Source organism: Erythrolamprus reginae, chromosome 1 (assembly GCF_031021105.1).
Source record: "Erythrolamprus reginae isolate rEryReg1 chromosome 1, rEryReg1.hap1, whole genome shotgun sequence".
NCBI lineage: Eukaryota > Metazoa > Chordata > Lepidosauria > Squamata > Dipsadidae > Erythrolamprus > Erythrolamprus reginae.
The window spans coordinates 112,030,770-112,056,190 of record NC_091950.1 but is presented as its reverse complement, the minus strand read 5'-3'; the positions used below and the strand labels follow the sequence as shown (position 1 = coordinate 112,056,190).

General features: G+C 38.2%; 1 protein-coding gene across 3 annotated transcripts in view; it reads right to left on the bottom strand.

The window, feature by feature from the left end:
* The window catches only part of LUZP2 (leucine zipper protein 2), a 477,893-nt gene that overhangs the window by 277,568 nt on the left and 174,904 nt on the right, over positions 1 to 25,421 (bottom strand). For 2 of the 3 annotated variants that reach the window (XM_070735244.1, XM_070735262.1), the window contains exon 1: positions 22,650 to 22,740. The exons of the other annotated variant lie outside the window; for it this stretch is intronic. In XM_070735244.1, coding sequence (XP_070591345.1) covers positions 22,650 to 22,711 — 62 coding nt within the window. In that variant the 5' untranslated portion in view covers positions 22,712 to 22,740. Of the gene's footprint in view, positions 1 to 22,649; positions 22,741 to 25,421 lie in introns of those variants that run through there. 3 annotated transcript variants of the gene reach the window in all.

Here is a 25,421-nt window from a genome sequence, read left to right as displayed (position 1 = left end):
ATCCCCTGGACTTTTTTGGTAGTATTTAAATGGTTGACTATAGTATCCCATTAGGGAAGGATTAATTGGTTATTGACAATACAACTCAGCAAAGGTTTCACTCATATTTGTATTGCTATTTCCAGGATAAGAGTTCAGCTTGAGTCTCTATCAAATGGCTGTAAACTATTTAACGTCTATGTCAAATATTTTCTATCAATATTTTCTCTTCCATTTTACTTTTGTCACTTTCCTTCTCTTAAGAGATACACTTGGTGTCTGGCTTTTATAAGAGTTTCAATAAGGTCCACTAAGCTCAAGAACCAACAAGATATCATCAATTAAACCATTAGTATATATGGCTTATTTAATTTTTATAGACACCCATCAACTGCCATAGAATAGAATAGAATAGAATAGAAGAGAAGAGAAGAGAATAGAATACTTTATTGGCCAAGTGTGATTGTACACAGAAAGAATTTGTTGCATATTCTCTCAGTGTACATAAAAGAAAATATACATTTGTCAAGAATCATGAGGTACAACCAAGGATGGGCTCCAGGGGAGGACAGCATGGAACACCATTCCACCAGTGGACATGGAGTTGCATGCGCAATTCTATCACCGCTTGGTGTGCACGCAGCATGCGCACACCATGCATGTACTGGAATTGGCAATTTTTTCCAAAATCCCGAGGCGCAAAGGATGTTTGTGAGAGATTCGGCTTCTGCACATGTGCAGCAGCTGAATCTCGCCATCCCAGCCAGCAACAACAGCGCCTCCCCCAGCTCTGGCTGTGCAGCCTGCTGTGCCCTCAGAGCGGGAATGGTGGCTGCCCCAAGCGACTCATGGCCTCTGGGAGCACAGCACTGGAGGCCCAGCCTGACACCGCTCTCTGCTGATCCCAGTCCCGGATGAATCGGCTGCTGCTCAGAGGGCGATGGGAACAGACAGAATTCTCCACCACAGAACGAGATCCTCCCTCCTCTACGCCCACTTCTGCACAGGTAAGACATCATGGTCCAGAACGGAATGAGGGAGAGGGCAGGCAGTGGTGGTCTAACCTGTGCAAAAGTGTTGGAGGGAGGATATTGCTTGGCGGAGGGGCAGTCTGTCAGTTCACCTCACCCTCCACTGCTGCAGCCAATTCATCCGGGTCCGGGCTGGGTGAAGATGGTGTATCACCCACCCAGGCCTCCAGTGCTGTGGCCAAAACGACTCACTCGGCTGCCCTGGATACATGCTGAAGCACGGCAGAGCCCCAAAGGCTGCTAATGGCCTGACGCGGGTTGATGCATGGGTGGTGAGATGGCGCCAGTCTGACACCACCCCTCGCAGGAAGGCAGGGCCACCCTTCTTCCCATACCCCACCCCCATTGCTCCATGGCAGGGAAGGCAACACAGGGAGCCCGGGGACCATGTGAGCCAATGGCCGCTGGACACTTCTGCTTGGCCTGGCTTGGACTCTCTCCAGGGACCCTAGTGGTGCCATCCATGGCTCTGCCCAGGTGCTGAGGAGGACGCTGAGCTTGGCCGGTCAGGGCCCAGAAAAGCCCATGGAGACCAGGTGGCTGCTGGTCGGATGGAGTAAGGCCAGGGCAGGGGCAAAGGCAATGGCAAAAGAGTTCAAAGGCATCTGAGCCCGCCTCAATTTCGCCCCATGCTTGGAAGGGACAAGTGCCACAGGAGTCCTGGGGGTTGCACCAGGGAGGGCCGAAGCCTGAAAATGGAGAGGCTCAAAGAATGAGGAGAACGGCACCACCTCTGAGATGAGGGCAAACCAAAGGGAGTTGTAACGGAGCCCAGCAGCTCAGGCCACGGCAATGGGATGGGCAAGTGAGAAGCAGCAGCACAGGAGAGTATAGCAGAGCTCGGGCTGACTGCCGCTGTTGCTGGAGCTTCGCTTGGCATTTTCTTGCTTCCACCACAGAATCAATGATATGCCGAGCGAATCAGCAGTGGCAGCTAGTCAGAGCTTCGCTAGGCTCTCCCGCGCTGCTGCTTTTCAGACCACTGCGATGGGATGACTCACTCACCCACTCCATCGCCATGGTCTGAGCAGCTGGGCTCCGTTACAACTCCCTTTGGTTTTCCCTCCCCCTCAGAGGCGCCGCTGGCCGGCTCTTCTTCTTAGAAACATAGAAACATAGAAGTCTGACGGCAGAAAAAGACCTCATGGTCCATCTAGTCTGCCCTTATACTATTTTCTGTATTTTATCTTAGGATGGATATATGTTTATCCCAGGCATGTTTAAATTCAGTTACTGTGGATTTATCTACCACGTCTGCTGGAAGTTTGTTCCAAGGATCTACTACTCGTTCAGTAAAATAATATTTTCTCATGTTGCTTTTGATCTTACCCCCAACTAAGTTCAGATTGTGTCCCCTTGTTCTTGTGTTCACTTTCCTATTAAAAACACTTCCCTCCTGGACCTTATTTAACCCTTTAATATATTTAAATGTTTCGATCATGTCCACCCTTTTCCTTCTGTCCTCCAGACTATACAGATTGAGTTCATTAAGTCTTTCCTGATACGTTTTATGCTTAAGACCTTCCACCATTCTTGTAGCCCGTCTTTGGACCCGTTCAATTTTGTCAATATCTTTTTGTAGGTGAGGTCTCCAGAACTGAACACAGTATTCCAAATGTGGTCTCACCAGCATTCTATATAGCGGGATCATAATCTCCCTCTTCCTGCTTGTTATACCTCTAGCTATGCAGCCAAGCATCCTACTTGCTTTCTCTACCGCCTGACTGCACTGTTCACCCATTTTGAGACTGTCAGAAATCACTACCCCTAAATCCTTTGCTAACACAGAACTGCTAATACAATACTCAGATTGAGGATTCCGTTTCCCCAAGTGCATTATTTTACATTTGGAAACATTAAACTGCAGTTTCCATTGCTTTGACCATTTATCTAGTAAAGCTAAATCATTTACCATATTACAGATGCCTCCAGGAATATCAACCCTATTGCACACTTCAGAGTCATCGGCAAATAGGCAAACCTTTCCTACCAAACCTTCCCCTCTGTCACTCACAAACATATTAAAAAGAATAGGACCCAGAACAGACCCTTGTGGCACACAGCTTGTAACCTGACTCTGCTCAGAATACTCGCCGTTCTTGGAGTGCAGCTGCGTGGCCAGAGTTGGTGGGGGAGGCACTGTTTTTCAGTTGCTTGACAGTTCCTTGCTTCCGTGCATGCACAGAAGCAAGGAAATGCCAAAAATTGGAGAAATGGTGCACACGCTTCTGCCTCTGTGTGCCTCCCCCCCACCAGAGTGTCCCAGTAGGACTGTGAATGGCTGCCCTTTACTGGGTACAACACTTAATGATTGTAGTACAATTGCAATTCTATACATTTGACTCATGCTGCAAAATAGGGGGGGGGGGGCATTTGCCCAGGTTCGCCTGGTGCACCAGTTGCGGCCCTATCTGGACCGGGACTCATTGCTCACAGTCACTCATGCCCTCGTCACCTCGAGGTTCGACTACTGTAACGCTCTCTACATGGGGCTACCTTTGAAAAGTGTTCGGAAACTTCAGATCGTGCAGAATGCAGCTGCGAGAGCAGTCATGGGCTTACCTAGGTATGCCCATGTTTCGCCATCACTCCGCAGTCTGCATTGGTTGCCGATCAATTTCCGGTCACAATTCAAAGTATTGGTTATGACCTTTAAAGCCCTTCATGGCATTGGACCAGAATACCTCCAAGACCGCCTCGTGCCGCACGAATCCCAGCGACCAATTAGGTCCCACAGAGTGGGCCTTCTCCGGGTCCCGTCAACTAAACAATGTCGGTTGGCAGGCCCCAGGGGAAGAGCCTTCTCTGTGGCGGCCCCGACTCTCTGGAACCAACTCCCCCTGGAGATTAGAACTGCCCCTACTCTCCCTGCCTTCCATAAAGTTCTTAAAACCCACCTCTGTCATCAGGCATGGGGGAACTGAAACATCTCCCCCGGGCATGTACAATTTATGTATGGTATGTTTGTGTGTGTGCTTGTTAGTATATTGGGGTTCTTTTTAAACTTTTTTAAATATTTAAATTTATTTGGATTTGTTACGATTTGTTTATGCCTTGTTGTGAGCCGCCCCGAGTCCGCGGAGAGGGGCGGCATACAAATCTAAATAATAAATAAATAAATAATAATAAATAAAATAGAAATATGGGGATTAGTCTGTGTAATGCTTGAGTCACTATCCCAGGTTTTCACTTGTCATAAGTTTTATCTCGCTTTGTTGTTAGAAAACATAATTAGAAAATACATGTTCATGTTGCCAACAAAAAGTTTATCCTTAACACAGGACATTTTGAAAGCAATTTTCCTTTATATATATTCTTTCAAATGCAACTATTCTCTTTTTTTTTTAAATCGGACTAACATATACCAGTACTCTTTAACTTACAATCACAGTTGGGACCAGAATTTCCATTCTTAAAATAAGATAATTGTTAATAAGGTGATACATTCATTTAACCTGAATTTTATAGTATATTTTTCCCATAAGAAAATTGCTGCAATTTGTAGCTGAATCAGATGTTCATTAAGTAAATCCAGTTTCCCATTTATTATTATTATTATTATTATTATTATTATTATTATTATTATTATTATTGTTGTTGTTTTGTTGTTGTTGTTGTTGTTGTTGTTATTATTAATTAGATTTGTACGCTGCCCTTCTCCGAAGGCTTGGGGCGACTTACAGAATACAAAAAACAACACAACAATTCTAATTAATTAAAAATTACTACTAAAATCCCATATATTTTAAAATCAATCGACCAACTCATTCACAACCACACATTACATCTCTAGTTAAAAAAGAGAGAGAGAGAGAGTTGGGAAGATGTAGAAGATAATAACATCACATCACATCACATCACATCAATATTAGGCTAGTTGCAAAGCACCTAAATGTTGATCCTGCAACCATGCAGATGATAGAATGGTTGTAAGTACAAAGTCAGTCATAAATTACTTTTTAAAGTGCTACGCTAAACACGTAGTTGCTAAGTTAAGACCTACCTACATAACACTGTTAATCATAATGATAGCATATTCATTTTGATGAGTAGATTTTCTGGAAATATATATGTATTTTCCTTTGAATTTTTGAACAGAAAATATTAGGTGATGCTATACGTTATTTGTTGCTGCCTCTCTGGGATGTTATGAATGAGGTCAACTGTGATATTTTTGTAGGGGCATTTGTAGGGTGGGATGAGGATTGAGACTACAATTGGTACTGTCACCCTCTCCTCCCCACCCCTCTCTCTCATAAACACACATGAATGTCCTTGCAAACTAAAATAGGTAGTGAATTTCCTGTACATCTCTTTAGTGGTGATCTGTCTGGCATGGAATACTTTTTATCAGCCTACACTGACATAATGAATATGATTGTTAAGACTGAGACAAACATTGGAGAAAAATCAATCCAATTACAATGTGCTTTTTGGCAAACAAACTGCTTCCACAGATTAAAACCCAAACAAGCTATTATTCTCCTTCAGTACTACTAATCTTTGCTCTCTCTCTTTTTGCAATGGTGTCTCTACCCTAGCATAATTCATTTGGCAGAATAGTAAGCTTATTATTATTTCTAATTGCAGGAGCTTAATGGAGAGAGTCAACGGTGAGACCTGTTCTCCTTAGAATTATTTGTGTTTTCCATTTGCACGTTTGTTTGTTTTTCACAATTGGTTTTCATGTTTTGATCTTCTCAGGATAGGGAGTCTAATAATAATAATAATAATAATAATAATAATAATAATAATAATAATAATAATATATTAGATTTGTATTCCGCCCCTCTCCGAGGACTCGGGGCAGCTCACAACAACATAAACAGTGTACAAATCCAATTTTAAAATACAATTTAAAACCCTTATAATAAAATAAAATAATCACACAATCAAACCATACACCAACCTTGACCATTGGGGTGTGTATTAGTTTCCCCATGCCTGGCGGCAAAGATGAGTTTTTAATAACTTACGAAAGACAAGGAGGGTGGGGGCACTCCTAATCTCTGGGGGGAGTTGGTTCCAGAGGGCCGGGGCTGCCACAGAGAAGGCTCTCCCCCTGGATCCTGCCAGACGACATTGTTTAGTTGATGGGACCCAGAGAAGGCCAACTTCTCTGGGATTCATGCAGCAGAAGGCGGTCTCGGAAGTATTCTGGTCCAATGCCATGTAGGGCTTTGTAGGTCATAACCAACACTTTGAATTGTGACCGGAAATTGATCGGCAGCCAGTGCAGGCCATGGAGTGTTGTTGAGACATGGGCATATCTGGGGAGACCCACGATTGCTCTCGCGGCCACATTCTGCACGATCTGAAGTTTCCGAACACTCTTCAAATATCAAGGAAAACAAAGCAAAGTAACTGATAAAAGCTGTTAGCTTTCTATTACCATTTAATCCAGCATTACTTTTAGGGATCCTTGGTGCTTTATGAATTTGGTTGTTTTCTTGCAGAGATTTCATTACCGAAACTAGGTGACATTACCTAGTCTGGGTAATGAAACATTTGCAAGAAAACAACTAAGCTCAGAGAGCACAAGGATCCTTTATTTCAATCCTGAGCTACAAATATTCTCCTTATTGGTACATTACTTCTTTTGTTCTAACTCACAAGAGAAATTATACACTGCTCAAAAAAAATAAATAAAGGGAACACTTAAACAACACAATATAACTCCAAGTAAATCAAACTTCTGTGAAATCAAACTGTCCACTTAGGAAGCAACACTGATTGACAATCACTTTCACATGCTATTATGCACATTCAACTTTGTACAGAACAAAGTATTCAGTGAGAATATTTCATTCATTCAGATCTAGGATGTGTTCTTTGAGTGTTCCTTTTATTTTATTGAGCAGTATATTTTAATTGCAGTATATTTTAATTGCAGCCCATTGCTGCTATATAAACAAACTGAGAGGATAAAACCAGATTTACTTCAGTGGTAGGTTTCACTTACCTTTGCTACCAGTTTGGGAACAGGAGTGCACATGTGCTTTGCACCTGCATGATGCTTCTGTGCATGTGCAGAATCTCCATGTAGACATATGTACTAAATTATGTACTAAATTATTTTCATCCCTGTAATATAGAGATGTGGAAGTAGGCAGAGGCCATCTGTAATGTAGCGTAGTCTGAATTTATCAGAGAGAGCGAGAGAATGATCCAGAGGAGCAAGAAACAACTCAGTTCAGATAATTGTGTTAGAGAAAGAGAATGAAAACTGCTCCTGCCCAACAATGATCACATTATATGTATTAAAGAGATAGTAGTTTGAGTTGGTTTGGTAAGTTTCTGTCTATGAGTGAGGAAGAATAAAGAAATCTGCTTTGCAAGAATGACAATGTGTCTTTCTTTCTTGGTTTTTGAGTCTGACATTGCTTGAGATTAAACTTTGTTCCAATCTTTTTTTCCCCTTTTCTCCGAATAAAAGAGAAAAAGACAAAAAAGGTGCCAGCCAAACTTCTAAAGAAATCATAGAACTGAAGCCTAAAAGATTTCCTGAGATGGTGCATAATATAGAAAGAAAGAAAGAAAGAAAGAAAGAAAGAAAGAAAGAAAGAAAGAAAATGAAAGCAGTATTAAGATACAATCTAAAAATAATGTTTTAAAAAGCACAGCATTATATAATCACATATATGTTGCCATTCCAATTATAAAAATTATTTCATTTATCTACATTTTTCTAACTGCTCTGCTTTATATACTTTTGCACACAAACTGCCAATAAAACAAATCATCAATTAAGATTCATCACTTCTATTTTTTTTGACAAGACTCAGAAGAAAATAAGTATCACAAAGCCAGTATTTCTGTACTACTACCGTGTTTTCCCGAAAATAAGACAGCGTCTTATATTAATTTTTGCTCTCAAAGATGTGCTACGTCTTATTTTCAAGGGATGTCTTATTTTTTTTCAATGAATTGTATCCTGTATCATCCTGCTGCAGCAAAAATGCATCCAAACACGCAGCTGCATGTTGGATGTGTATTGGATGTGTTTTAAATCTGATTGATGCAGCGTTTTGCGATGCAATTTATGGACACCAGTGTTATATATGTTCTGTTCGGGAATACTGCGAAATGAAACATCTCCTACGTCTTACTTTCAGGGGATGCCTTATATTAGGCAAATCTACGAAACATGTTAGTGCACTTAGGCACGCCCCCTCTGCTGATCCCTTAAGTATAAAGTAAGGTCCATGGGCCCATTTGTGACTGAAACTATGAAAATTTGTAGCTGAGACAACTGAGTCAGGTAGGGCATTCCAGTTTTTGACAACTCTTTTACAGAAATCATATTTTTTTACACTCAAGTTTAGAACAATTTACATTGAGTTTAAAGTGGTTATTTGCATGTGTATTATTGCGATTAAAACAGAAAAAGTCATTTTCTGGTAAAACATTACTACATATAATTTTGTATGCATACCTAGATCTGACTGCAAGTGACGTAGTTCTAAATTATCCAAATTGAGAATTTTGAGCCTAGTTGCATAAAAAATTATATTGTGTACAGAAGAGCACAAGACTTTTCTTGTAAAATACTTCTGAACCTGCTCGATTGTACTGATGTCAGATATATAGTGGGGATTCCAAGCAGTTGAACAATACTCTAAAATTTATCTAGCATAAGTTTTATAAGCTCTAATTATAAATCTACATACCTTCAGTGGAACAGACACAAGTCTTGTTTAAAAGTTTTGTTTTCTTTAAACCACAACCTAAAACAAAATATGTTATAGTTGCAAAGTAACAGATTTTCAGATAGAACAATGTCAAAACAATTACCTTTAGACAAATGCTGCCACCGATTTATTTCCTGCTGGAAACAAGGATGGAAATAAAGCAGAACATCTAGACTTCAGATGTCAAGAAAGGCTAAAGGTAATGACCTGATGAGAATAGGAAATGAATAGCACTGCAAGCATTTTCTATCAAAAAGCAACGACATAAGAATTGTTCCACAAATCACCAGAAACTTCACTCTTCCTTCTAGCTTGGGTTACATAAAATTGCCATCTTTTCCTTTCCTGACAGCAACTCACTATTTAACATCTGTACAAAGTGCAGAAACTCACAGGTAAAAACATTTATCAGAGCAAAAACTCCAATTGCTTAGATATGCCAACACTGTGCTTACATAACCTTTGCCATTTACTTTGGCTGAAAATGCAAGTTTCAGCACAACCTTCCCTAACAATTTCCTTGACATTCCCTTGTCTTACTCCCAATAGCAGCAATTGTCATGCCTCCCTCAGAGTCTGAATCCGAGATGGAAGATGAACAGCTTATTGAGAATAGGAGAATGGTTCTGTTGGTTGTGGAGAAAACGGGGGAAGAGAAAAGTCAGGCTGGGCAGAGCAGGGAAGAGGTAGAACAAGGGGAGGGGGTTCAGATGAAGACCAAGGGCCACACTCTTCTCGTCCTAGGGCATGAATGGAAGAACACATAAGAGAGCAAGGTGGGTTGTGTGGCTCATGAGGAAGAAAAGGGCCCTGATTCCCTTCACAAGACACACCCAGGGATGGAGTTTAAAAGAGAGGCAGTTGGGAGAGACATTTTTCGAGAACAAATGCTGAGTTCCTAGAATGTTGTGTCCCGATATTTGAACTTGCATTCCTGTGTTGTGTTCTTGACTGATTATATCTCTAGCTCCCTGAACTCCTTGCTTTTTTCTTGTTTTGCTAGATAAATTTGGGAGCTATTGCCATGCAGCCTTGGTGCTGACAGCACTGGGCTGGACTAATTGTGACCAGAAGCTGTTTGAGGTTTGTTTGGGGAAGATTTGGAGTATTAAAAGGGCTGGTTTGAACTGCCAGCTGTTTTATGTTATCTGTGTGCCTTGCCCTGGGTCATCACAGCAACTAGGGATGCCAAAAGGTTTGGAATTTATTCATAATTGGACTTTATCCTTCTCTGAATGTGTAGGAGGAGCAGATGATTGGCACTGCACATGACAATCATGTCTATTGCATTCTGAATAGTGACAGCAATAGCATTTAGACTTATATATCGCCCATAGTATATTATAGCACCGTGTGGTTTAAGTTGTCAGCAAATTGCCCCCAATAATCTAAGTATTCATTTTACTGATTTCAGGAATGGAAAATGGAAAAATCAGATAACCTTGGGTCAGCCAGGATCAGACTCCAGGCTGTGGACAGAGTTAGCTTACATTCTAACCATTCTAACCATGAACCCCTAAGATACTGAAATCTCTGTTGTGAACCCCCATGTGTGTATATGTCATTTATCTGGTAAGAGATTTAACTGGTACTGGTGTATAAGCAAGCAGGATTGTAATTTATATTTTATATGCATACAAATATCTTCACATTCACTACAAAACCATGACTATTACATTGCAGAACTGAGTACTGAAACAGGAAATATTGTTGCTGGTAATAAACTGTTACTTTAAATATAAATGCAAACCAATAGTCATGAACTCAAACATCTTTGTGCTTTTCCTAACTTTCATGTTAATGTTTTTTATTATGTTTTTATAAGATCAAATGTAGCAAAAAGAAATAGCACAAACTTACAAATCCATCATACAGGCTAATTTAAGAAGCATTTGACATGGAACTGAAAGATTGTGAAGAGAGAGAAGAGAAGCAGAGAAAAATATATATGCATTGTTCCATTCATCCAACTTTAGGATAGACATAAGTCAACAGATACAAATGTTACTAAATTCCCTAGAGTGATTAAATGAGACATGACTTGTTGCTAATTGTCTCCATGCAACAGTTTAGGTTCAGAATTTCTGCTTTGCAGAAGTGGTAAATGAAAGGTTCAGCTTTGATATATTTATTTTATTGAAAAGGACATTTTGGAGACAGACAAATAGATTAAGCTATTATTGACTTTTGTAATAAATCAAACCTAATACATCTCATGCTGCCTTAAATATGTATGCATGAATACATCAATGAGATCGCTTGCCTTGTTCATTGCTTACATCCCCAAGATTTGGAGGGAAGAATGTGAATTCTTCCTTCCAAGAATTGTGAGGAATAAATGTGAATACAAAAAGTGCATTTTCAGAGACATGCAACATCCAAGACACTGGTATGTATTTAGCAGTTCCTCAACACTGTCAACATATTCTGGAGATTTATTTTTTCCTAAGAAGATTTCTGGAGATTCTGAAGATTTATCTTTTCCTAAGAAGTTTTCACAGATCCACTTGAAGCTTTTCCAAGCTCTCAATTCCTTATCATTTAGAGTTCCTTCAAACACTTCATCTCTTATAAGCTCACTGATGTGAGGACCAACAAATACCCCTTCCTTCAGTTTTGCTGGCGAAATGTTGGAGAATTTCTGTGAAATGTATTGGAACCCTTGTAAATTTGTATTTGCCATGGCTTTCACAAAGTTTTTAGTCAATCCCAACTTTATATATAGTAAAGGAAGAAAGATTTTTGTTGGGGCAACTAAAGGATTATGCTGTACATTGTGTCTACCTGGAGCATATATGTTTCTTTGTCCCCAATCACATGAAACATAATGCTCTACTGTATTTCTACTGTCCCATAAACACAAGAAGCAACAATATTTTTTGAAACCTCCTTGCATCCCCATTAGCAGACCAATCACTTTCAAATCTTCACTGATATTCTATTGATGATGCTTATATTGTATAGCATCCAAAACAACTGACAGATTTTCATAACTTTCCTTTAGATGACATGAGTGAGCAATAGGGACTGATGGTTTCATATTTCCATGGTGAAGCAACACTGCTTTCAAATTTATCTGGGATGACTCAATAAACAATCACCAATCTGCAACAAAATAGTCTTGACTCAGTTCTTCAAAGAGGCCATTCACATTGTTACAGTACATCATTGGTCCATCAACTGTGAAAAATTATGTTTCATTGTTATTTCTGTTTGGTTAATAACACACTTTGACATTATCATGAAGAAGATTCATCCATATTAGTCCAACTCATATTAAAATAGCACAATAAAATAGCACTGTTCCAATATTTAGACTAGAATGGAGTAACATACAGTATTTGATAAGGACTTTGAAGGTTTTCTAGTGCAACACTCTGCTTAAGCAAGAATCTCAACACTTTAGACAAATGATTTTCCAATCTTGAAAAAAATTGCAATGTTTGAGCATTTACAATTGGAGGCAAGCTGTTTCACTGATTAATTCTTCAAAAATGAGGGAGTCAATCTATTTTCCAAATCATCAAAAAGCACAATAAGAAACAATGAATGGAAACTAACCAAAGAGAGAAGCAACCTAGGACTAAAGAAAAATTTCCTAAGGGTGAGACCGATCAACCAATAGAATAGCTTGCCTTCAGAAGTTGTGGCAAAAAAGTGAGGGAAGTACAGCCCAAAAGGACAGCACCAGGAACCACTAAAGTAATGCAGAAAACTTAAAATAGCTATTCCCCTTTAAAAAAAAAAGTCAAGCCCAGAGCAAATGCATCAGTTGAGAGAGAAACTAAGAGCAGCTGCTCAGGCTAATTTACAGCCTGGCCATGCTGTCAAAAGCCATTAACCTTTCCAACTCTATATTTTATGTTCTCTATGTTCTAAATTGTGTACTTTACAGCTGAAACAATACAATTGGTGGCCACACATGTATCAAATTTAAGTATGATCAAGCATCATTGTCCCCTCCTATATCCTCTCCCCCAGGGAGAAACAAAAAGTAGCCAACACTGTAGCAGCTATAAAAGGTCTTAGGAAACTCCAGGGAATATCAGCTGATCATAGAAGTAATACTATTAATATTCTTTATAATGAAAAAGTTTGTAATCTTGCCCTTCTTCCTGAAGGGAAGAGATTAATCCCATCCCTAGATGGGTGATTGATGAGTTTCCCTGCCCTAATCATATCAGTTTCTGTTGTTTATTAACTTGATTCAGAATGTGTGGCTGCATTCCAGCTGCAACTGTTAAGTGGATCTAGTAACTGAAGGGAGAAGGATAAAAAACTTATCCTGCACTTTATCCAAACTGCACAAGCAATTTACTAATGGTTCGGGCAAACTATTGAGAAGCAGTTGAATACCTGTGTGACTCTTTCTGGTCAGCTGTTCTTCAGGTCTCTGCCATGCTTGCATGGGTGGGGTGCACATGAGGAGGGGTGGACATGTGGGGACACACACATGCATGGGGGATGGGGTGCATGCAGGGAGCTGCACATGCATGCATAGGGAACATGCACAGGGGAGCTGGGATGCATGTGAAGGGGCCGCACACACATTGCATTTGGGGGGTTTGTGCAAGCACATGAACACTTTGGTTTTTTTGTTTTTTGTTTTTTTTAAAAAAAATTTTGAAAAAAAATTTATTGAATATATACAATAAAAACAAGATACAGAAAGACAAAAGGGATATGCATACTGTACATTTTAACATTTACAATCTACTTATGTAGTAATTGGGGAGTGAGAGAAGGTTAGGGGGTTGGGAAGGGAGGGAAGTAGATATAGAAGGAAGGGGGATAGGAAAAAGGGGCAAAGAAGGAGGGGGGGCTAAAGAAGCGAAGACCAGCGTTAGAGCTGGGTCTTTCATGATTTGCGGCCTGTAGTTTGAGGTCGTAGTTGGTGTGTTTTACCCTAAGGTTTTATCGATATGTTTTGAATGTAGTTTTTAGTGCCAATATGTATAAGTGATTTGGGGGTTTATTTTCTTTGTAAAATTGAAGTCCGTGTCGATCTATGTTTACAGTTTGTTGTTTCAATTTGATGTTATGATTTGTGATGTAGGTTGCTAATTTTTCAAGTTGTTTTTGTTGGATATTTTTCTTGATGAATAATTTTTAGATAATTCCTTTTTTTTAACCAGAGGTACCATTTATCCCAAGCTTTGTAGAAATCTGTCTCATCCTTGTTTTGCAGTTCCATTGTTAGTTTGGACATTTCTGCGCATTCCATTATTTTAATCAAGAGTGATAGAGCAGTTGGGTTTTTTTCTTGTTTCCAAAATTGTGCATATAAAATCCGTGCGGCTGTAATGATGTGGATTATAATATATCTGTTTTCTTTACTAAAATTTTGTCTTATGACTCCTAGTAAAAATAGTTCGGGTTTCGCATGGATGATCTGAGAAGTAATTTGTTCTAGCATAGTTTTGATTTTTTCCCAATATTTTTGGGTGGTTTCACATGTCCACCAGATGTGGTAATATGTACCTGGTTTTTCCCTGCACTTCCAACATAATGGTGATAGATTTGGATACATTTTTGCAAGTCTAACAGGTGGCAAGTGCCATCTGTAGAACATTTTATAATGGTTTTCCTTATATGAGGTTGCCATCGTTAGTTTATAGTTAGCAGTCCAAATTTTTTCCCATTCGTTTAAATAAATTGTGTACCCAAAGTTTTGTGACCACGCTATCATAGTTCCTTTAACTATTTCTTCAACACATGCACACTTTGGTCAGTCAATGCAGAAAAAGTTAGCCATCAGTGATCTAGAAGTTTGTCAGAAGTTTCCTATTTCCAACATGTGCATCTGGAAACCATCTCATTTTATTCTCATAGAACATACTGTATTATGCTGTGGTGTTATTTCTAGTCATCAATTTAAAACACAGGGGAAATCATGAATAATAATGTATCTACCACATGTCCTTGTAATAATCTGAGCAGTCAAAAACACCTGAGTGATCTTGTATGTGTGTGTGTGTGTGTTTGTTTGTTTGTTTTATATGCCGCTCACTCCAAAACAGACTGAGTGGCTAACAGCAAAAATAAATATAATAGCAATAAAAAACAGTTAAAATCTAATAATAAAATCAAGAATATTATAAAAACAGTGACGTCATAAAAAGCCATACACACTTACAAACAACCTAATTCCAGGCCTGTCAAAAAAGCCAGGTTTTAATGGCTTTCCGGAAGTCTGGTAGGGTGGAGATAGTGTGGATGTCTGAGGCAGTTGATTCCAAAGGGTTGGAGCCACTAGAGAGAAGGCTTTTCCCCAAGGCCCTGATAATCGACATTGTTTGGCAGATGGGACTTGGAAAAAGCTGACTCTTTGTGCCCTTACTGGCTGCAGCAAGGTATGAGGAAGGAGGCGGTCCCTTAAGTAGTATGGCCCTGAGCCATTAAGGCTTTAAAGGTAATAACTAACACCTTGAATTACGTTCAGAGACCAAATGGCAACCAATGCAGCTCGCGTAAAGTTAAAATAATACAGGCATACCTTGGTGCGCCTGTTATTGCACCCGCCAATGTATTTTACACCAGCTGAAGTCTCCGAACACTCTTCAAGGGTAGCCCCATGTAAAGCACATTGCAATTGTCAAGACTGCAATGTTTATTTTATTTATTTATTTTATTAAATTTGTATGCCGTCCCTCTGTAGACTCGGGGCAGTTCACAACAGTAATAGAAAAACATTACATTCTTATTTCAGAAAATAAGCAGAATTGGGCTATTTGAATGGAAGACCACCATAGACTATCTGGACTGAATGTTAAGAGAATGTGTTTTTTTTAAATATTCCTGAAATAAGACAAAACTTAATCATGCAGTCATGAAAACTACATGATTGTGTCCATTAAATCACCAGAAGTGGAACTCAATTGGAATGAGATTTAATATAATGGAATAGATGTCTCAATGAGCAGCTATAAAAAGTGATTGAATATAGAATGATTAACATTTTCTAGGTTTTCCATTGTATATTTCACTTTCTCCAGTTCCCTGTTCATCATATGTTACAAAAATTCTATCATTTCTATCATTCATTTTCACATCAAATTTCTCTTGAAGAACACGAAATGTGTTCAACATTAGATTCATTTCTGCTGCTTTGTTAATTAGAGAGTAGAAATGAGCCACAGGTTTTTTTTCCCTGACAAGAACATTTGAATCTTTCAAATCTTGACAACTTCGATTTTATAGCTTGGTAATGTAGTGTCCCTTTGGATAAACACTTCTTCTAATGAAGTGTTTATATAAAAGAAATCTATTCCTGTAAACAAACACTCTAAAGTGAACAGAGCCTGTGAAATGGGATCAAACATGAAATCAGCAAAATAAAATGTGAATTCTCAGGTTTGTTTGTGTTCCCTCCCCTCTGCTCTGAAAAAAATGTGGCAATCAGTAAAAATGGCTTTTCCTACCAGCCATTTAAATGAAAGTGAATAAAAAATTAAATAATGGATAAAATCGCATTTTATATCTAACCTTCACCATTCTACATGATTAAAAAAAGAGGTCAAGCTTATGCTGACACTTTCATCATGGACTGTAAATGTTTAATTTTCAAAATGTGTGGCCAGTGAGTCAAACCCGGCCCGGATTTGCCGCAGGGCCAGGGAGACACGGCCCTGGGCGCAGCCGCCATCTTGAAGGCCGGGATCTTGCGAGATTTCGCGAGATACTGGCCATTTTTCTGTCATCGGCTTCGACCGATGACGTTGTCAGGGGCGGAGCCTGCCAGCCCTATGTAAGGGGCTGTGTAGGCTCGGGGCTTCCTTTTCGCCCCTGACAATGAGTAGCAAACACCTGCCCGCCCTATCTTTCAGTGTGCCACTGTGGGTCGCCCTTAGGGGGCTGAATAGGAATTTTTGGCGGTACCAGCATTTTCTGCGACTGTTTTTTTGCCTATTCCACACTGTGGTGATAGATGGCAGTTAGGGGGGGCTTTGCCCCCCTGATTAGTCTAATTGGCTTACCTTTGGTCATTTGGGTAGGCAGGTTAGGGGCGGAAAACTGGGTGGTGTTTAGCAACTGCGTGTTCTCCATTGGGCATCTTTGGGGATGATTGACAGGTTCTCTCCAAAGGTCATGGTGCCTTTAGCTCGATCTGACCAATTGGGGGGAACCCGTCTTTGGGTCCCGCCCATCTATATCCCCTTGCAGGGGTTAGATGGTGAGACCTCCCACATGCAGGTGCATGGCTGAGATCCAGGAGAGGGTGAGGCCCCTCACCTGGATTAGCATGGAGTTGCCCTGGAAGTTTTTCTGACATCATTTTTCACCCCGGAAGCAAATGTTTGACCCTGCGGGTCCTTCTTAGGGTTTAGTTAAATTTATGCTAATTTAATGAATAAATTATGCAAATTTAATTAATAAAAATGACCCATTTTAAATGCAGCTCTCTGTGTCCGTGTCGTTACTCCGCCTCTGCTGCAAACATTCATTGACACATTCATTACCTCAGTGTTTCTCAATTATTTTCTGTTAGGACGCCACTAGGAAGAAGTAAACATTTGTGCCCCCCCCCCCAACTTTCTGACAGGAATACAGTTTGCAATATTCAGCATGTTTTCATTGAAAAAAACTCAGGGATGTAATGTGCTTAAGTGATGCCTTAACACTGCTGTTCTGTTTAAGAAAAGTAACAAATCTTCTGTTCCCGGGTCACCCTGACCCGGACCGAAAACTCTTCATTTGCAGTACTTATGTTTGGTCAATTTGAATACTTTTTTCACTTGGAAAGTAGTCTAAACATTTCTGCACACAATGATATGAAAATTGAACTGAAGAAATTAATCCTTATTGGTTTATTTTGCACATAAATATGCCTCCCCCCCGTTTTTGTGAATTTTCTTTAGGTTTATTGATAATTATGCCTGCAAAATACATTCTATTTTACTAAAGGTGGTGTGGGATTGGTAGCTTGAACATTTCTGAACATAATTATATGAAAATTGAACTGGAAAAATTGATGCATATTGGTTTATTTTGTTGATGAAATGCACGCCCCCCCCCGTTTTTTTAAAATAGTCTTCACTTTATGGATAGTTTTGCTAGCAAAATACATTCTATTTTACTAAAGTTGGTGTGGGATTGGTAGCTTGAACATTTCTGAACATAATGATATGAAAATTGAACTGGAAAAATTGATGCATATTGGTTTATTTTGCACATAAATGTATGCCTCCCCCCGTGTTCAATTATTTCAATTTATATAAAAATTATGCTGTTAATTTCAAACTTACATACTTTTTTTTAGTAAAATGGATTTGTTTCATAAAATTAGTTCTCTGGCTACAATGTGGTTGATTTTCAAAAGGATATTCCAAATATTTCTAGACAAATATGTATAAACAGTGACAATAATGGCACATAGCAAGGCCGGGGTGGTGGTGGCCCTTTTGTGGCAAAAATAAACCAATAAGAACCATTTTTTTTCAGTTCATTTATATTTTTCTTATATTCAGAAATGTTCAATTTAGTATATCAAACCTTTTGGGGGAAAATTCCTTAGGGATTTGTAGCCTTAAAAAATAGAAATTGACACGAAATTCAAAAAGGATGGGGGGAGGGGCTTTTTGATCAAAATAAAAATATAAGTCTCAATTTTTCCAGTTCAATTTTCATATCATTATGTTCATAAATGTTCAAACTAGTTTTCCAGTTGAAAAAGTTTTCAAAAAGATCAAATTCAAGTACCTAAAAAAATTATTTTTGGTCCGGTCATATACGAACAGAAACAGACTCGAAGTTATGATTTTTTTTTGCCCAGAAAACAATTAGCCACCAGCCCAAAAATATTTTTTGATGATCAGCATTGTTAAATTGAGTAAATGAATGCCTAAGATTTTAAAGAATATTTCGGATTTGGAGCATAAAAAAATAAAAAGTGAAAATGGTTGCAAGCAGCCGAGGGGGGGGGGGAGGCCTTATTTCTGATATTAAAAAACCAATAAGAATCATTTTTTTCAGTTCCTTTATATTTTTCTTATATTCAGAAATGTTCAAGCTACCAATCCCACACCAACTTTAGTAAAATAGAATGCATTTTGCAAGCAAAACTATCCATAAATTGAAAAAAATTTCAATTATATCCGCAAAATAAACCAATAAGATTTACTTTTTTCATTTCAATTTTCATATCATTGTGTGCAGAAATGTTCAGACTACTTTCCAAGTGAAAAAAGCTTTCAAAAAGACCAAACATAAGCACTGCAAATGAAGAGTTTTCGGTCCGGGTCAGGGTGACCCGGGAACAGAAGATTTGTAACTTTTTTTGCCCAGCAAAAACTAAGCCCCCCACCCCCCAAAAAAAATTCTCATAGAGAGAACCCCTGAAATGATGAAAAGTCATGAAATTTCAAGTTTCAGATATGCAGGGAAAAATTTTTACAGGGACTCAAACTTGGCTTCGGGTCACATACGACCCGAACAGAACAGCTTAATTTATTTGGCCTCATACTACCCACTGCCAACATTTTTAGATGTAGTAAACATACCGATCTTTCCTCATCTCCCACTATAAGTGCTATATACGCTTCATCATATTTCCTCTTCTTAGCTTTCGGGAGACTTATGTTTGTCTCATTATCTCCGTCTCTCTCCTTTCTTTTCATCCCTGTTAAATATTTTGCCATGGTGCCTCTTGAATGTTTGTTATTTGTACTTCATATCTCCTACTCTGTGCTGTGTACTGTTCAGTGCAATGCCCCGTTACTCCCTCTGGCAACAAAAGCACATTCCCCAGGGTAAGCCCCCCCCCGCATCACTCTGCACCCCCCAGGGGGCTCACCCCATTATTTGAGAAACACTGCATTAGCTGCAGAGCAGAGAAATGTGAATTAAAAAAATTCGAGAAGGCAAAACTGATTCTTAAAGATATATTTCTTAATTTTTTTCATTTTTTTTAATTTAAAAATATCTATCTATTTATTTATTTATTTATTTATTTATCGCATTCATATGACTGCCTATCTCACAAAAAGCAACACTGAGAGTTTGGAATCTCAAAAATCAAAATATTCTGTTTCTAGTGCAGAATATACTTAGTTCTGCTTTGCTACCAAATTGTAACAGCTTTTGTCCTCCATATGCATGCAAACGCACAAATGCATGGAGCCAGGGACTGATTAAAGTAACATAGAGCACTACCATCATGCTTCAGGGACTTACAATCTAGGTTGAATTTTATGACACTTGTGTGGGCTCCTTGCTGATGACAAGGTTTAATGTCTTTAATATTATGCACAAGCCTTAAAGCTACAGAGTGATGGAATAAAATACTATGGAACATTTCCTAACAGTCTTCAATAGCATACACTGCTTCCCCCAAAATTGGATCATGTCCCTTAAATAGAAATTACTAGAAGCACTGAGGAAAAAGCTCTGGTTTGCAAAGAGATTAATCTTTAGAATTTAAAGAAAGAAGAAGAAAATGTTTCAGACACATCATCATTTTTCAAACTATACTCCACTCCATTTTACTGTCAATCTATTTTCCCTTTGAGGGGAAAAAAAATCCTGATTTTTTTTCTTTTCTTTTAGAATTAATCTTTCGTCGTGGAGAGGAACTATTTATGTGGTTACCAGATTCAACACCAACGTGATGACATGTAATCAATCAATTGCTCATCTCAAAATGCATCTGAAATTTCCAGAAAGAAAACATGTTGTTGTTGTTTTTGAAAAAAAATCTTCAAATTCTATGTAGGAATATGTGGCTAGAGTGCAGTACTGCAGGCTACTTCAGCTGACTGCTAGCTGCAGTTTGGCAGTTCAATTTTCATCTGCTCAAGATTGACTCAGCCTTCCATCCTTCGGAGGTAGATAAAAAATTGTTGGGGGAAATATGCTGACTTTGTAAACCACTTGGAGAAGGTTGTAAAATCACTATGAAGCAGTGTATAAGTCTAAACGTTATTGCTATATGATTTATCTTCTGACTGCATATTGTCTGTATTTCTCTCTATATTATTTCTTATACTTTTAAGCACAAGCTTCCAGGTGTCATTTGGAATCATCAAGTAGTTTCCAAATTATATTCAGAAAAGTAAATAAACAAAAGTCATCTAAAATCCAAAGTGATACTTCAGTAAGGTGGAAAGGTCATTTCTGAATTAGAAAATTAATCATTTCATTTATTTAAATTGTTCAGCCCCAAGCAGCACTTCAAAGTCAAATCCGATCATCCTCATCAATGTGAATATTGTAATTCCAGTAATGTGTTGCCTGTGGCTTTTAAATTGAAATGCTCCTATTCTGAACTGGGGAACATCAAAAAAGAAAAGTCTGAAACATATGTAGAATAGTCTAAGCATTCCGAGTGTTTAATTTCCTATTGGTTTATTTACAGCCATAAAGCAAAGCATACAAATTAATAAGCACATTTATGCATTTTATTATTAAACTCAGCCAGACATAACAACTTAATTTTGACTAATGTGGGTATCCAGACTCTACAACTCCAGTTTCTGAATGACTGAATTTGGTTACACCATTATGTGAAGCAGGAACTGCAATAGGTCCGGCTCTATTGTCATAATTGTATAACAAAATTCAGTCATTCAGCAAATAGAATTGTAGCATTGAATGTGATTATTTCAAGCACTGATCCTGTTGAATAAGGACCAATTTCTGTTCACAGAAGTACACTCCTCGAAACCCTTAAGCAGTCCTAAGCCAACACAACCTGTAGTCAGGAATGCTCATTGTTTTGAAAAAAAAAAATCCAAAGTAAAACTAGCTTTCTGAAATCTTTTCCAAATATATCACAAAACTCATCACTGAGCATGCATTTTAGCTTTGTCCTGTTTAGCAGGAACTCTGTTTCCATATACAGATGAACACCATCTGTGAATCCAACTTGCAAGGTGACACTCAAGCAGATGTTCCATTGTATAATTCAAGATATACGTGCATATAATGATAATCACAACTGGTCATTGTGTTGATTAATGTTACTGATTTGACATTCCTAATACCCATTATAAAAGGTTTTCTCCTATATGTGGGAAGTTAAAGTACCATAGATCATATCCTTTATGTATTACCATTCCTAAATTCATTGATCTCTAGAACAGAACAGAACAGAACAGAAATGGCTTCTAGTATTCATTCTATAACTGACGGAGGATTTTTTATCTGGGCTTCTGCCTGGATGGGGGGGAAACGTAGTAGGGTAGCGAAAATGGAGCTTCACCCTAGTGCACCAAATTTGCACTGAAAGATGTTGAAAGAAATGCAGGGTATCCTGCATAAGCCACACCCAAGATGTGGTAGTAAAATTTTTGGTAGCCCTTCAGTGCCCCTAAACTTTTGTTTTTAGGATTTATATTATAAATCAGCTGCTTTTCTGTTTTCCTAGTACTGAATTTTTTAACATTAAATTTGCACATCAAAATACCTTTACAACCATTGGCTATTATTTCTACAATTCCTGTGCATTTCTGCCTCTCTCAGTCCTCTAAATAGGAATGCATTCATTGAATCACTTCAGATAATGTACCATGTCCCAGTGCCCAATGAGATCAACATGTGCTTCAACAACACCTCCTGAAATTCTCTGACTCAGACGAAATGAACAAACAGGAACATATCATCTCCAAATCTATTGAAACTGATTCACTGTTCAAAAAAATTTCATTTTCTTTTTATGTTTCAGAAATGAAATGTGCCATTTTTTAATGAATTTCACATGCTGAATTCAAATATAATAATGAAATCTGTTAGTTGGCTCTTGTTTTCATGCAACTGACATTTTACATTTTCCAATTACAGGTTATAGGCAAACAATGTGTCAAAATTTAATATGCATATATAAAGCCGTATATTTTTATTAAAATTAAGTGAATTACTGTGTATACTCGAGTATAAGTCGATATTTTCAGCACAAAAAAGGTGCTGAAAAATCCAACCTTGACTTATACTAGAGTCACTGACTTTCACTGACCTGAAAACTGTCCCAAAGCTCCACAGTTCCGATGTGAAAGGCAGGGAGGAAAGAAACCTCATGGCTGGCAACAGGAGGGCTTATTTTCTTTCTGCTCTTGCTACCCCTCAGCTGCCTGATTGGCAGCAGGCTGAACCAATCACAGCTCCCTCTCTACACAGAAAGGAGGCACTGAGAGAACTATCTGATTGGCAGCAGGTTGTACCAATCACAGCTCCTCCTCTACAGGAAGCACTGGGGGAAGGGGCGGAAGGGTTGAAGAGACTTTCAGAACGAAGGAACCAAGGCTTTCTCTTCTGATCAAGCCAGCAACAATATTTTACAAGTAAATAAAATGTACAAGTAAAATGTAAGTTACCCATTTAAATTTGATTAACAGGATAGGTTATTTTGTAAGAAAATGTTGCTTAAAATGGGAATAACTCTGTGTAATTAAACCTTTTCTTCTAACAATACTTATCCTACCCAAGAGGATTGTTAATGCTGACTTGTTTAAAACAATACAAAGGTTAGGATAATATAATAGTATGAATTTTGTCATTAATCATTTGTTCTACATAATTAATATGAATAGTTTACCTTTTTTAAAGAGTATGGTTTCTCCTTATGCAAGATAAATATCATGAAGAAGAAATATTTTACAATTAATGATTTCGTAACCCCCAATTGTTATTTACTGATCTATTGAGATAGTAATAATGATTTTAACTTATGAAGTATGTTTCAAATGGAAAATCTGAATATTTATCATATGGAAGTTTGATTTAACCAATTGTTTTGAAAGAATATATGAAATCCCAATTATTAAGAAAAATATAATAATATTGTAATGAAGATTAAGATAACAGGTTTTAAGATTAAGATAACATTCCTAAAGATATTTAAGAGGTTTTTGGAATTTTAAAAAAAGAAAGATTTTGGAAGGGGAGGAAGAAAGATGCAAAAATAAAAATCATTTTGGAAAAAAAAAGTTACATAATATAATAATAACAACAGGGTTGGAAGGGACCTTGGAGGTCTTCTAGTCTAACCCCTTGCCTAGGCAGGAAACCCTACACTACTTCAGACAAATGGGTATCCAACATCTTCTTAAAAACTTCCAGTGTTGGAGCATTCACAACTTTTGGTGGCAGGCTGTTCCACAGATTCATTGTTCCAACTGTCAGGAATTTTCTCCTTAGTTCTAAGTTGCTTCTCTCCTGGTTTAGTTTCCACCCATTGCTTCTTGTTCTGCCCTCAGGTGCTTTGGAGAATAGGTTGACTCTTTCTTCTTTGTGGCAAACTCTGAAATATTGGAGGAATGCTATCATGTCTCCCCTGGTCTTTTTTTTCCATTAAACTAGATATACCCAGTTCCTGCAACCGTTCTTTATATGTTTTTTTTTAATTCTCCTACAAAAACAATTTTAAGAAGCTACAATAGAAGAATATTCCATTTTTATAAGTTACCAGTAGCCACTGTATTTTCCACCCCGGACTTATATTCGAGTCAACAAGTTTTCCCACTTTTTGTGGCAAAACTAGGTGCCTCAGCTTATAATCGGGTCGACTTATACTCGAGTATATACTGTGTATGTTTATCAAGAAAAACTAAATTTGTAAACAAGTTTAAAATATTCTAAAGTTTAAACTTCTTATTTAAATTCTGCCATTTTCTTGTCTTCATATAACTTGTCTTCCGTTTGTGTCCTTTTTCCTTCTTTTGACTTTTCTTTTGTATTCAAGGAAAGGATTGTCTCTTATAATTTTCCAACAGTAGTTTACAAGCATTGATGGGCTCCATTTACCTTGATATCTTTTTTCCATAGCTGAAACATCTTGATGGAAGTGCTCCCCATGCTCATTATTCACTGCTCCACAATTTGATGGAAAGAAATTCAGATGACAGTGTAGAAAATGAATTTTGAAGGACATGTTACAAGATTTTTGTAGGCCTGGATGTGTTTTTCAACTAATTCCTTGTACTTTGCTGCTTTATTGTTTTGAAGAAAATTTGATGTCACCTTCCTGGTCAAAGAATGGAAGATCTTTTTGATAGTCATGGTATAGAGATGTACAAACATCACTTACCAGGAGATTCCACTGCTTTAGTCTTGAACCTAAAACCTCTGCCTTGTTCTTCGGAAGATCCAGATCTCTTATTAAGTCATTCAATTCCACTTGTGATATGAGATGCAGTTCAGCGGATGTGGATGGCAGATAATCTGCATCATGTAAGCTTGTTTGTTCATTACTACAAGCTTTCTAAGGTTCTTCCTCACTGGACTCAACTACAAAATTCAGGCGCTTTTGGAATTGGTAGACCTTCTCCATGAGGTTCTGGGTGTATTGCTGATGGAATGTTTGGATACCACACAAGTAACTTCTTTTTTCTTATTAAGACCTTTCTCAATTGGAGGCACCATACAAAAATAACAATTACTGAAATGATATGTTGGTTCTTTCCAAATCAGCACAGTGAAAGGCATAGAAGGCTTATTCCCATTCAACTATTGGACAAGTCTCGATCCATATGAATTACAGCATATGTGTGGTGCCCAGTTTTGTCCTGCTCTCCTATTTTTCAACCGAAAAAGGAATCCAAGCTATGAGAAACGAATGAGCTAAATGCAGACATGTAATTATGGAATGAAGAAGAAGATTTAAGTGGTGGAACCTTTTCTATAAACTCTGCAGATTACAATGATTCAGGGTTAATCTAACTCGGTAGAGGAGTCATGGTGTTAATTCTAACACTTTTTGGATGAACTGTTTAATGATCTTCACAGCATC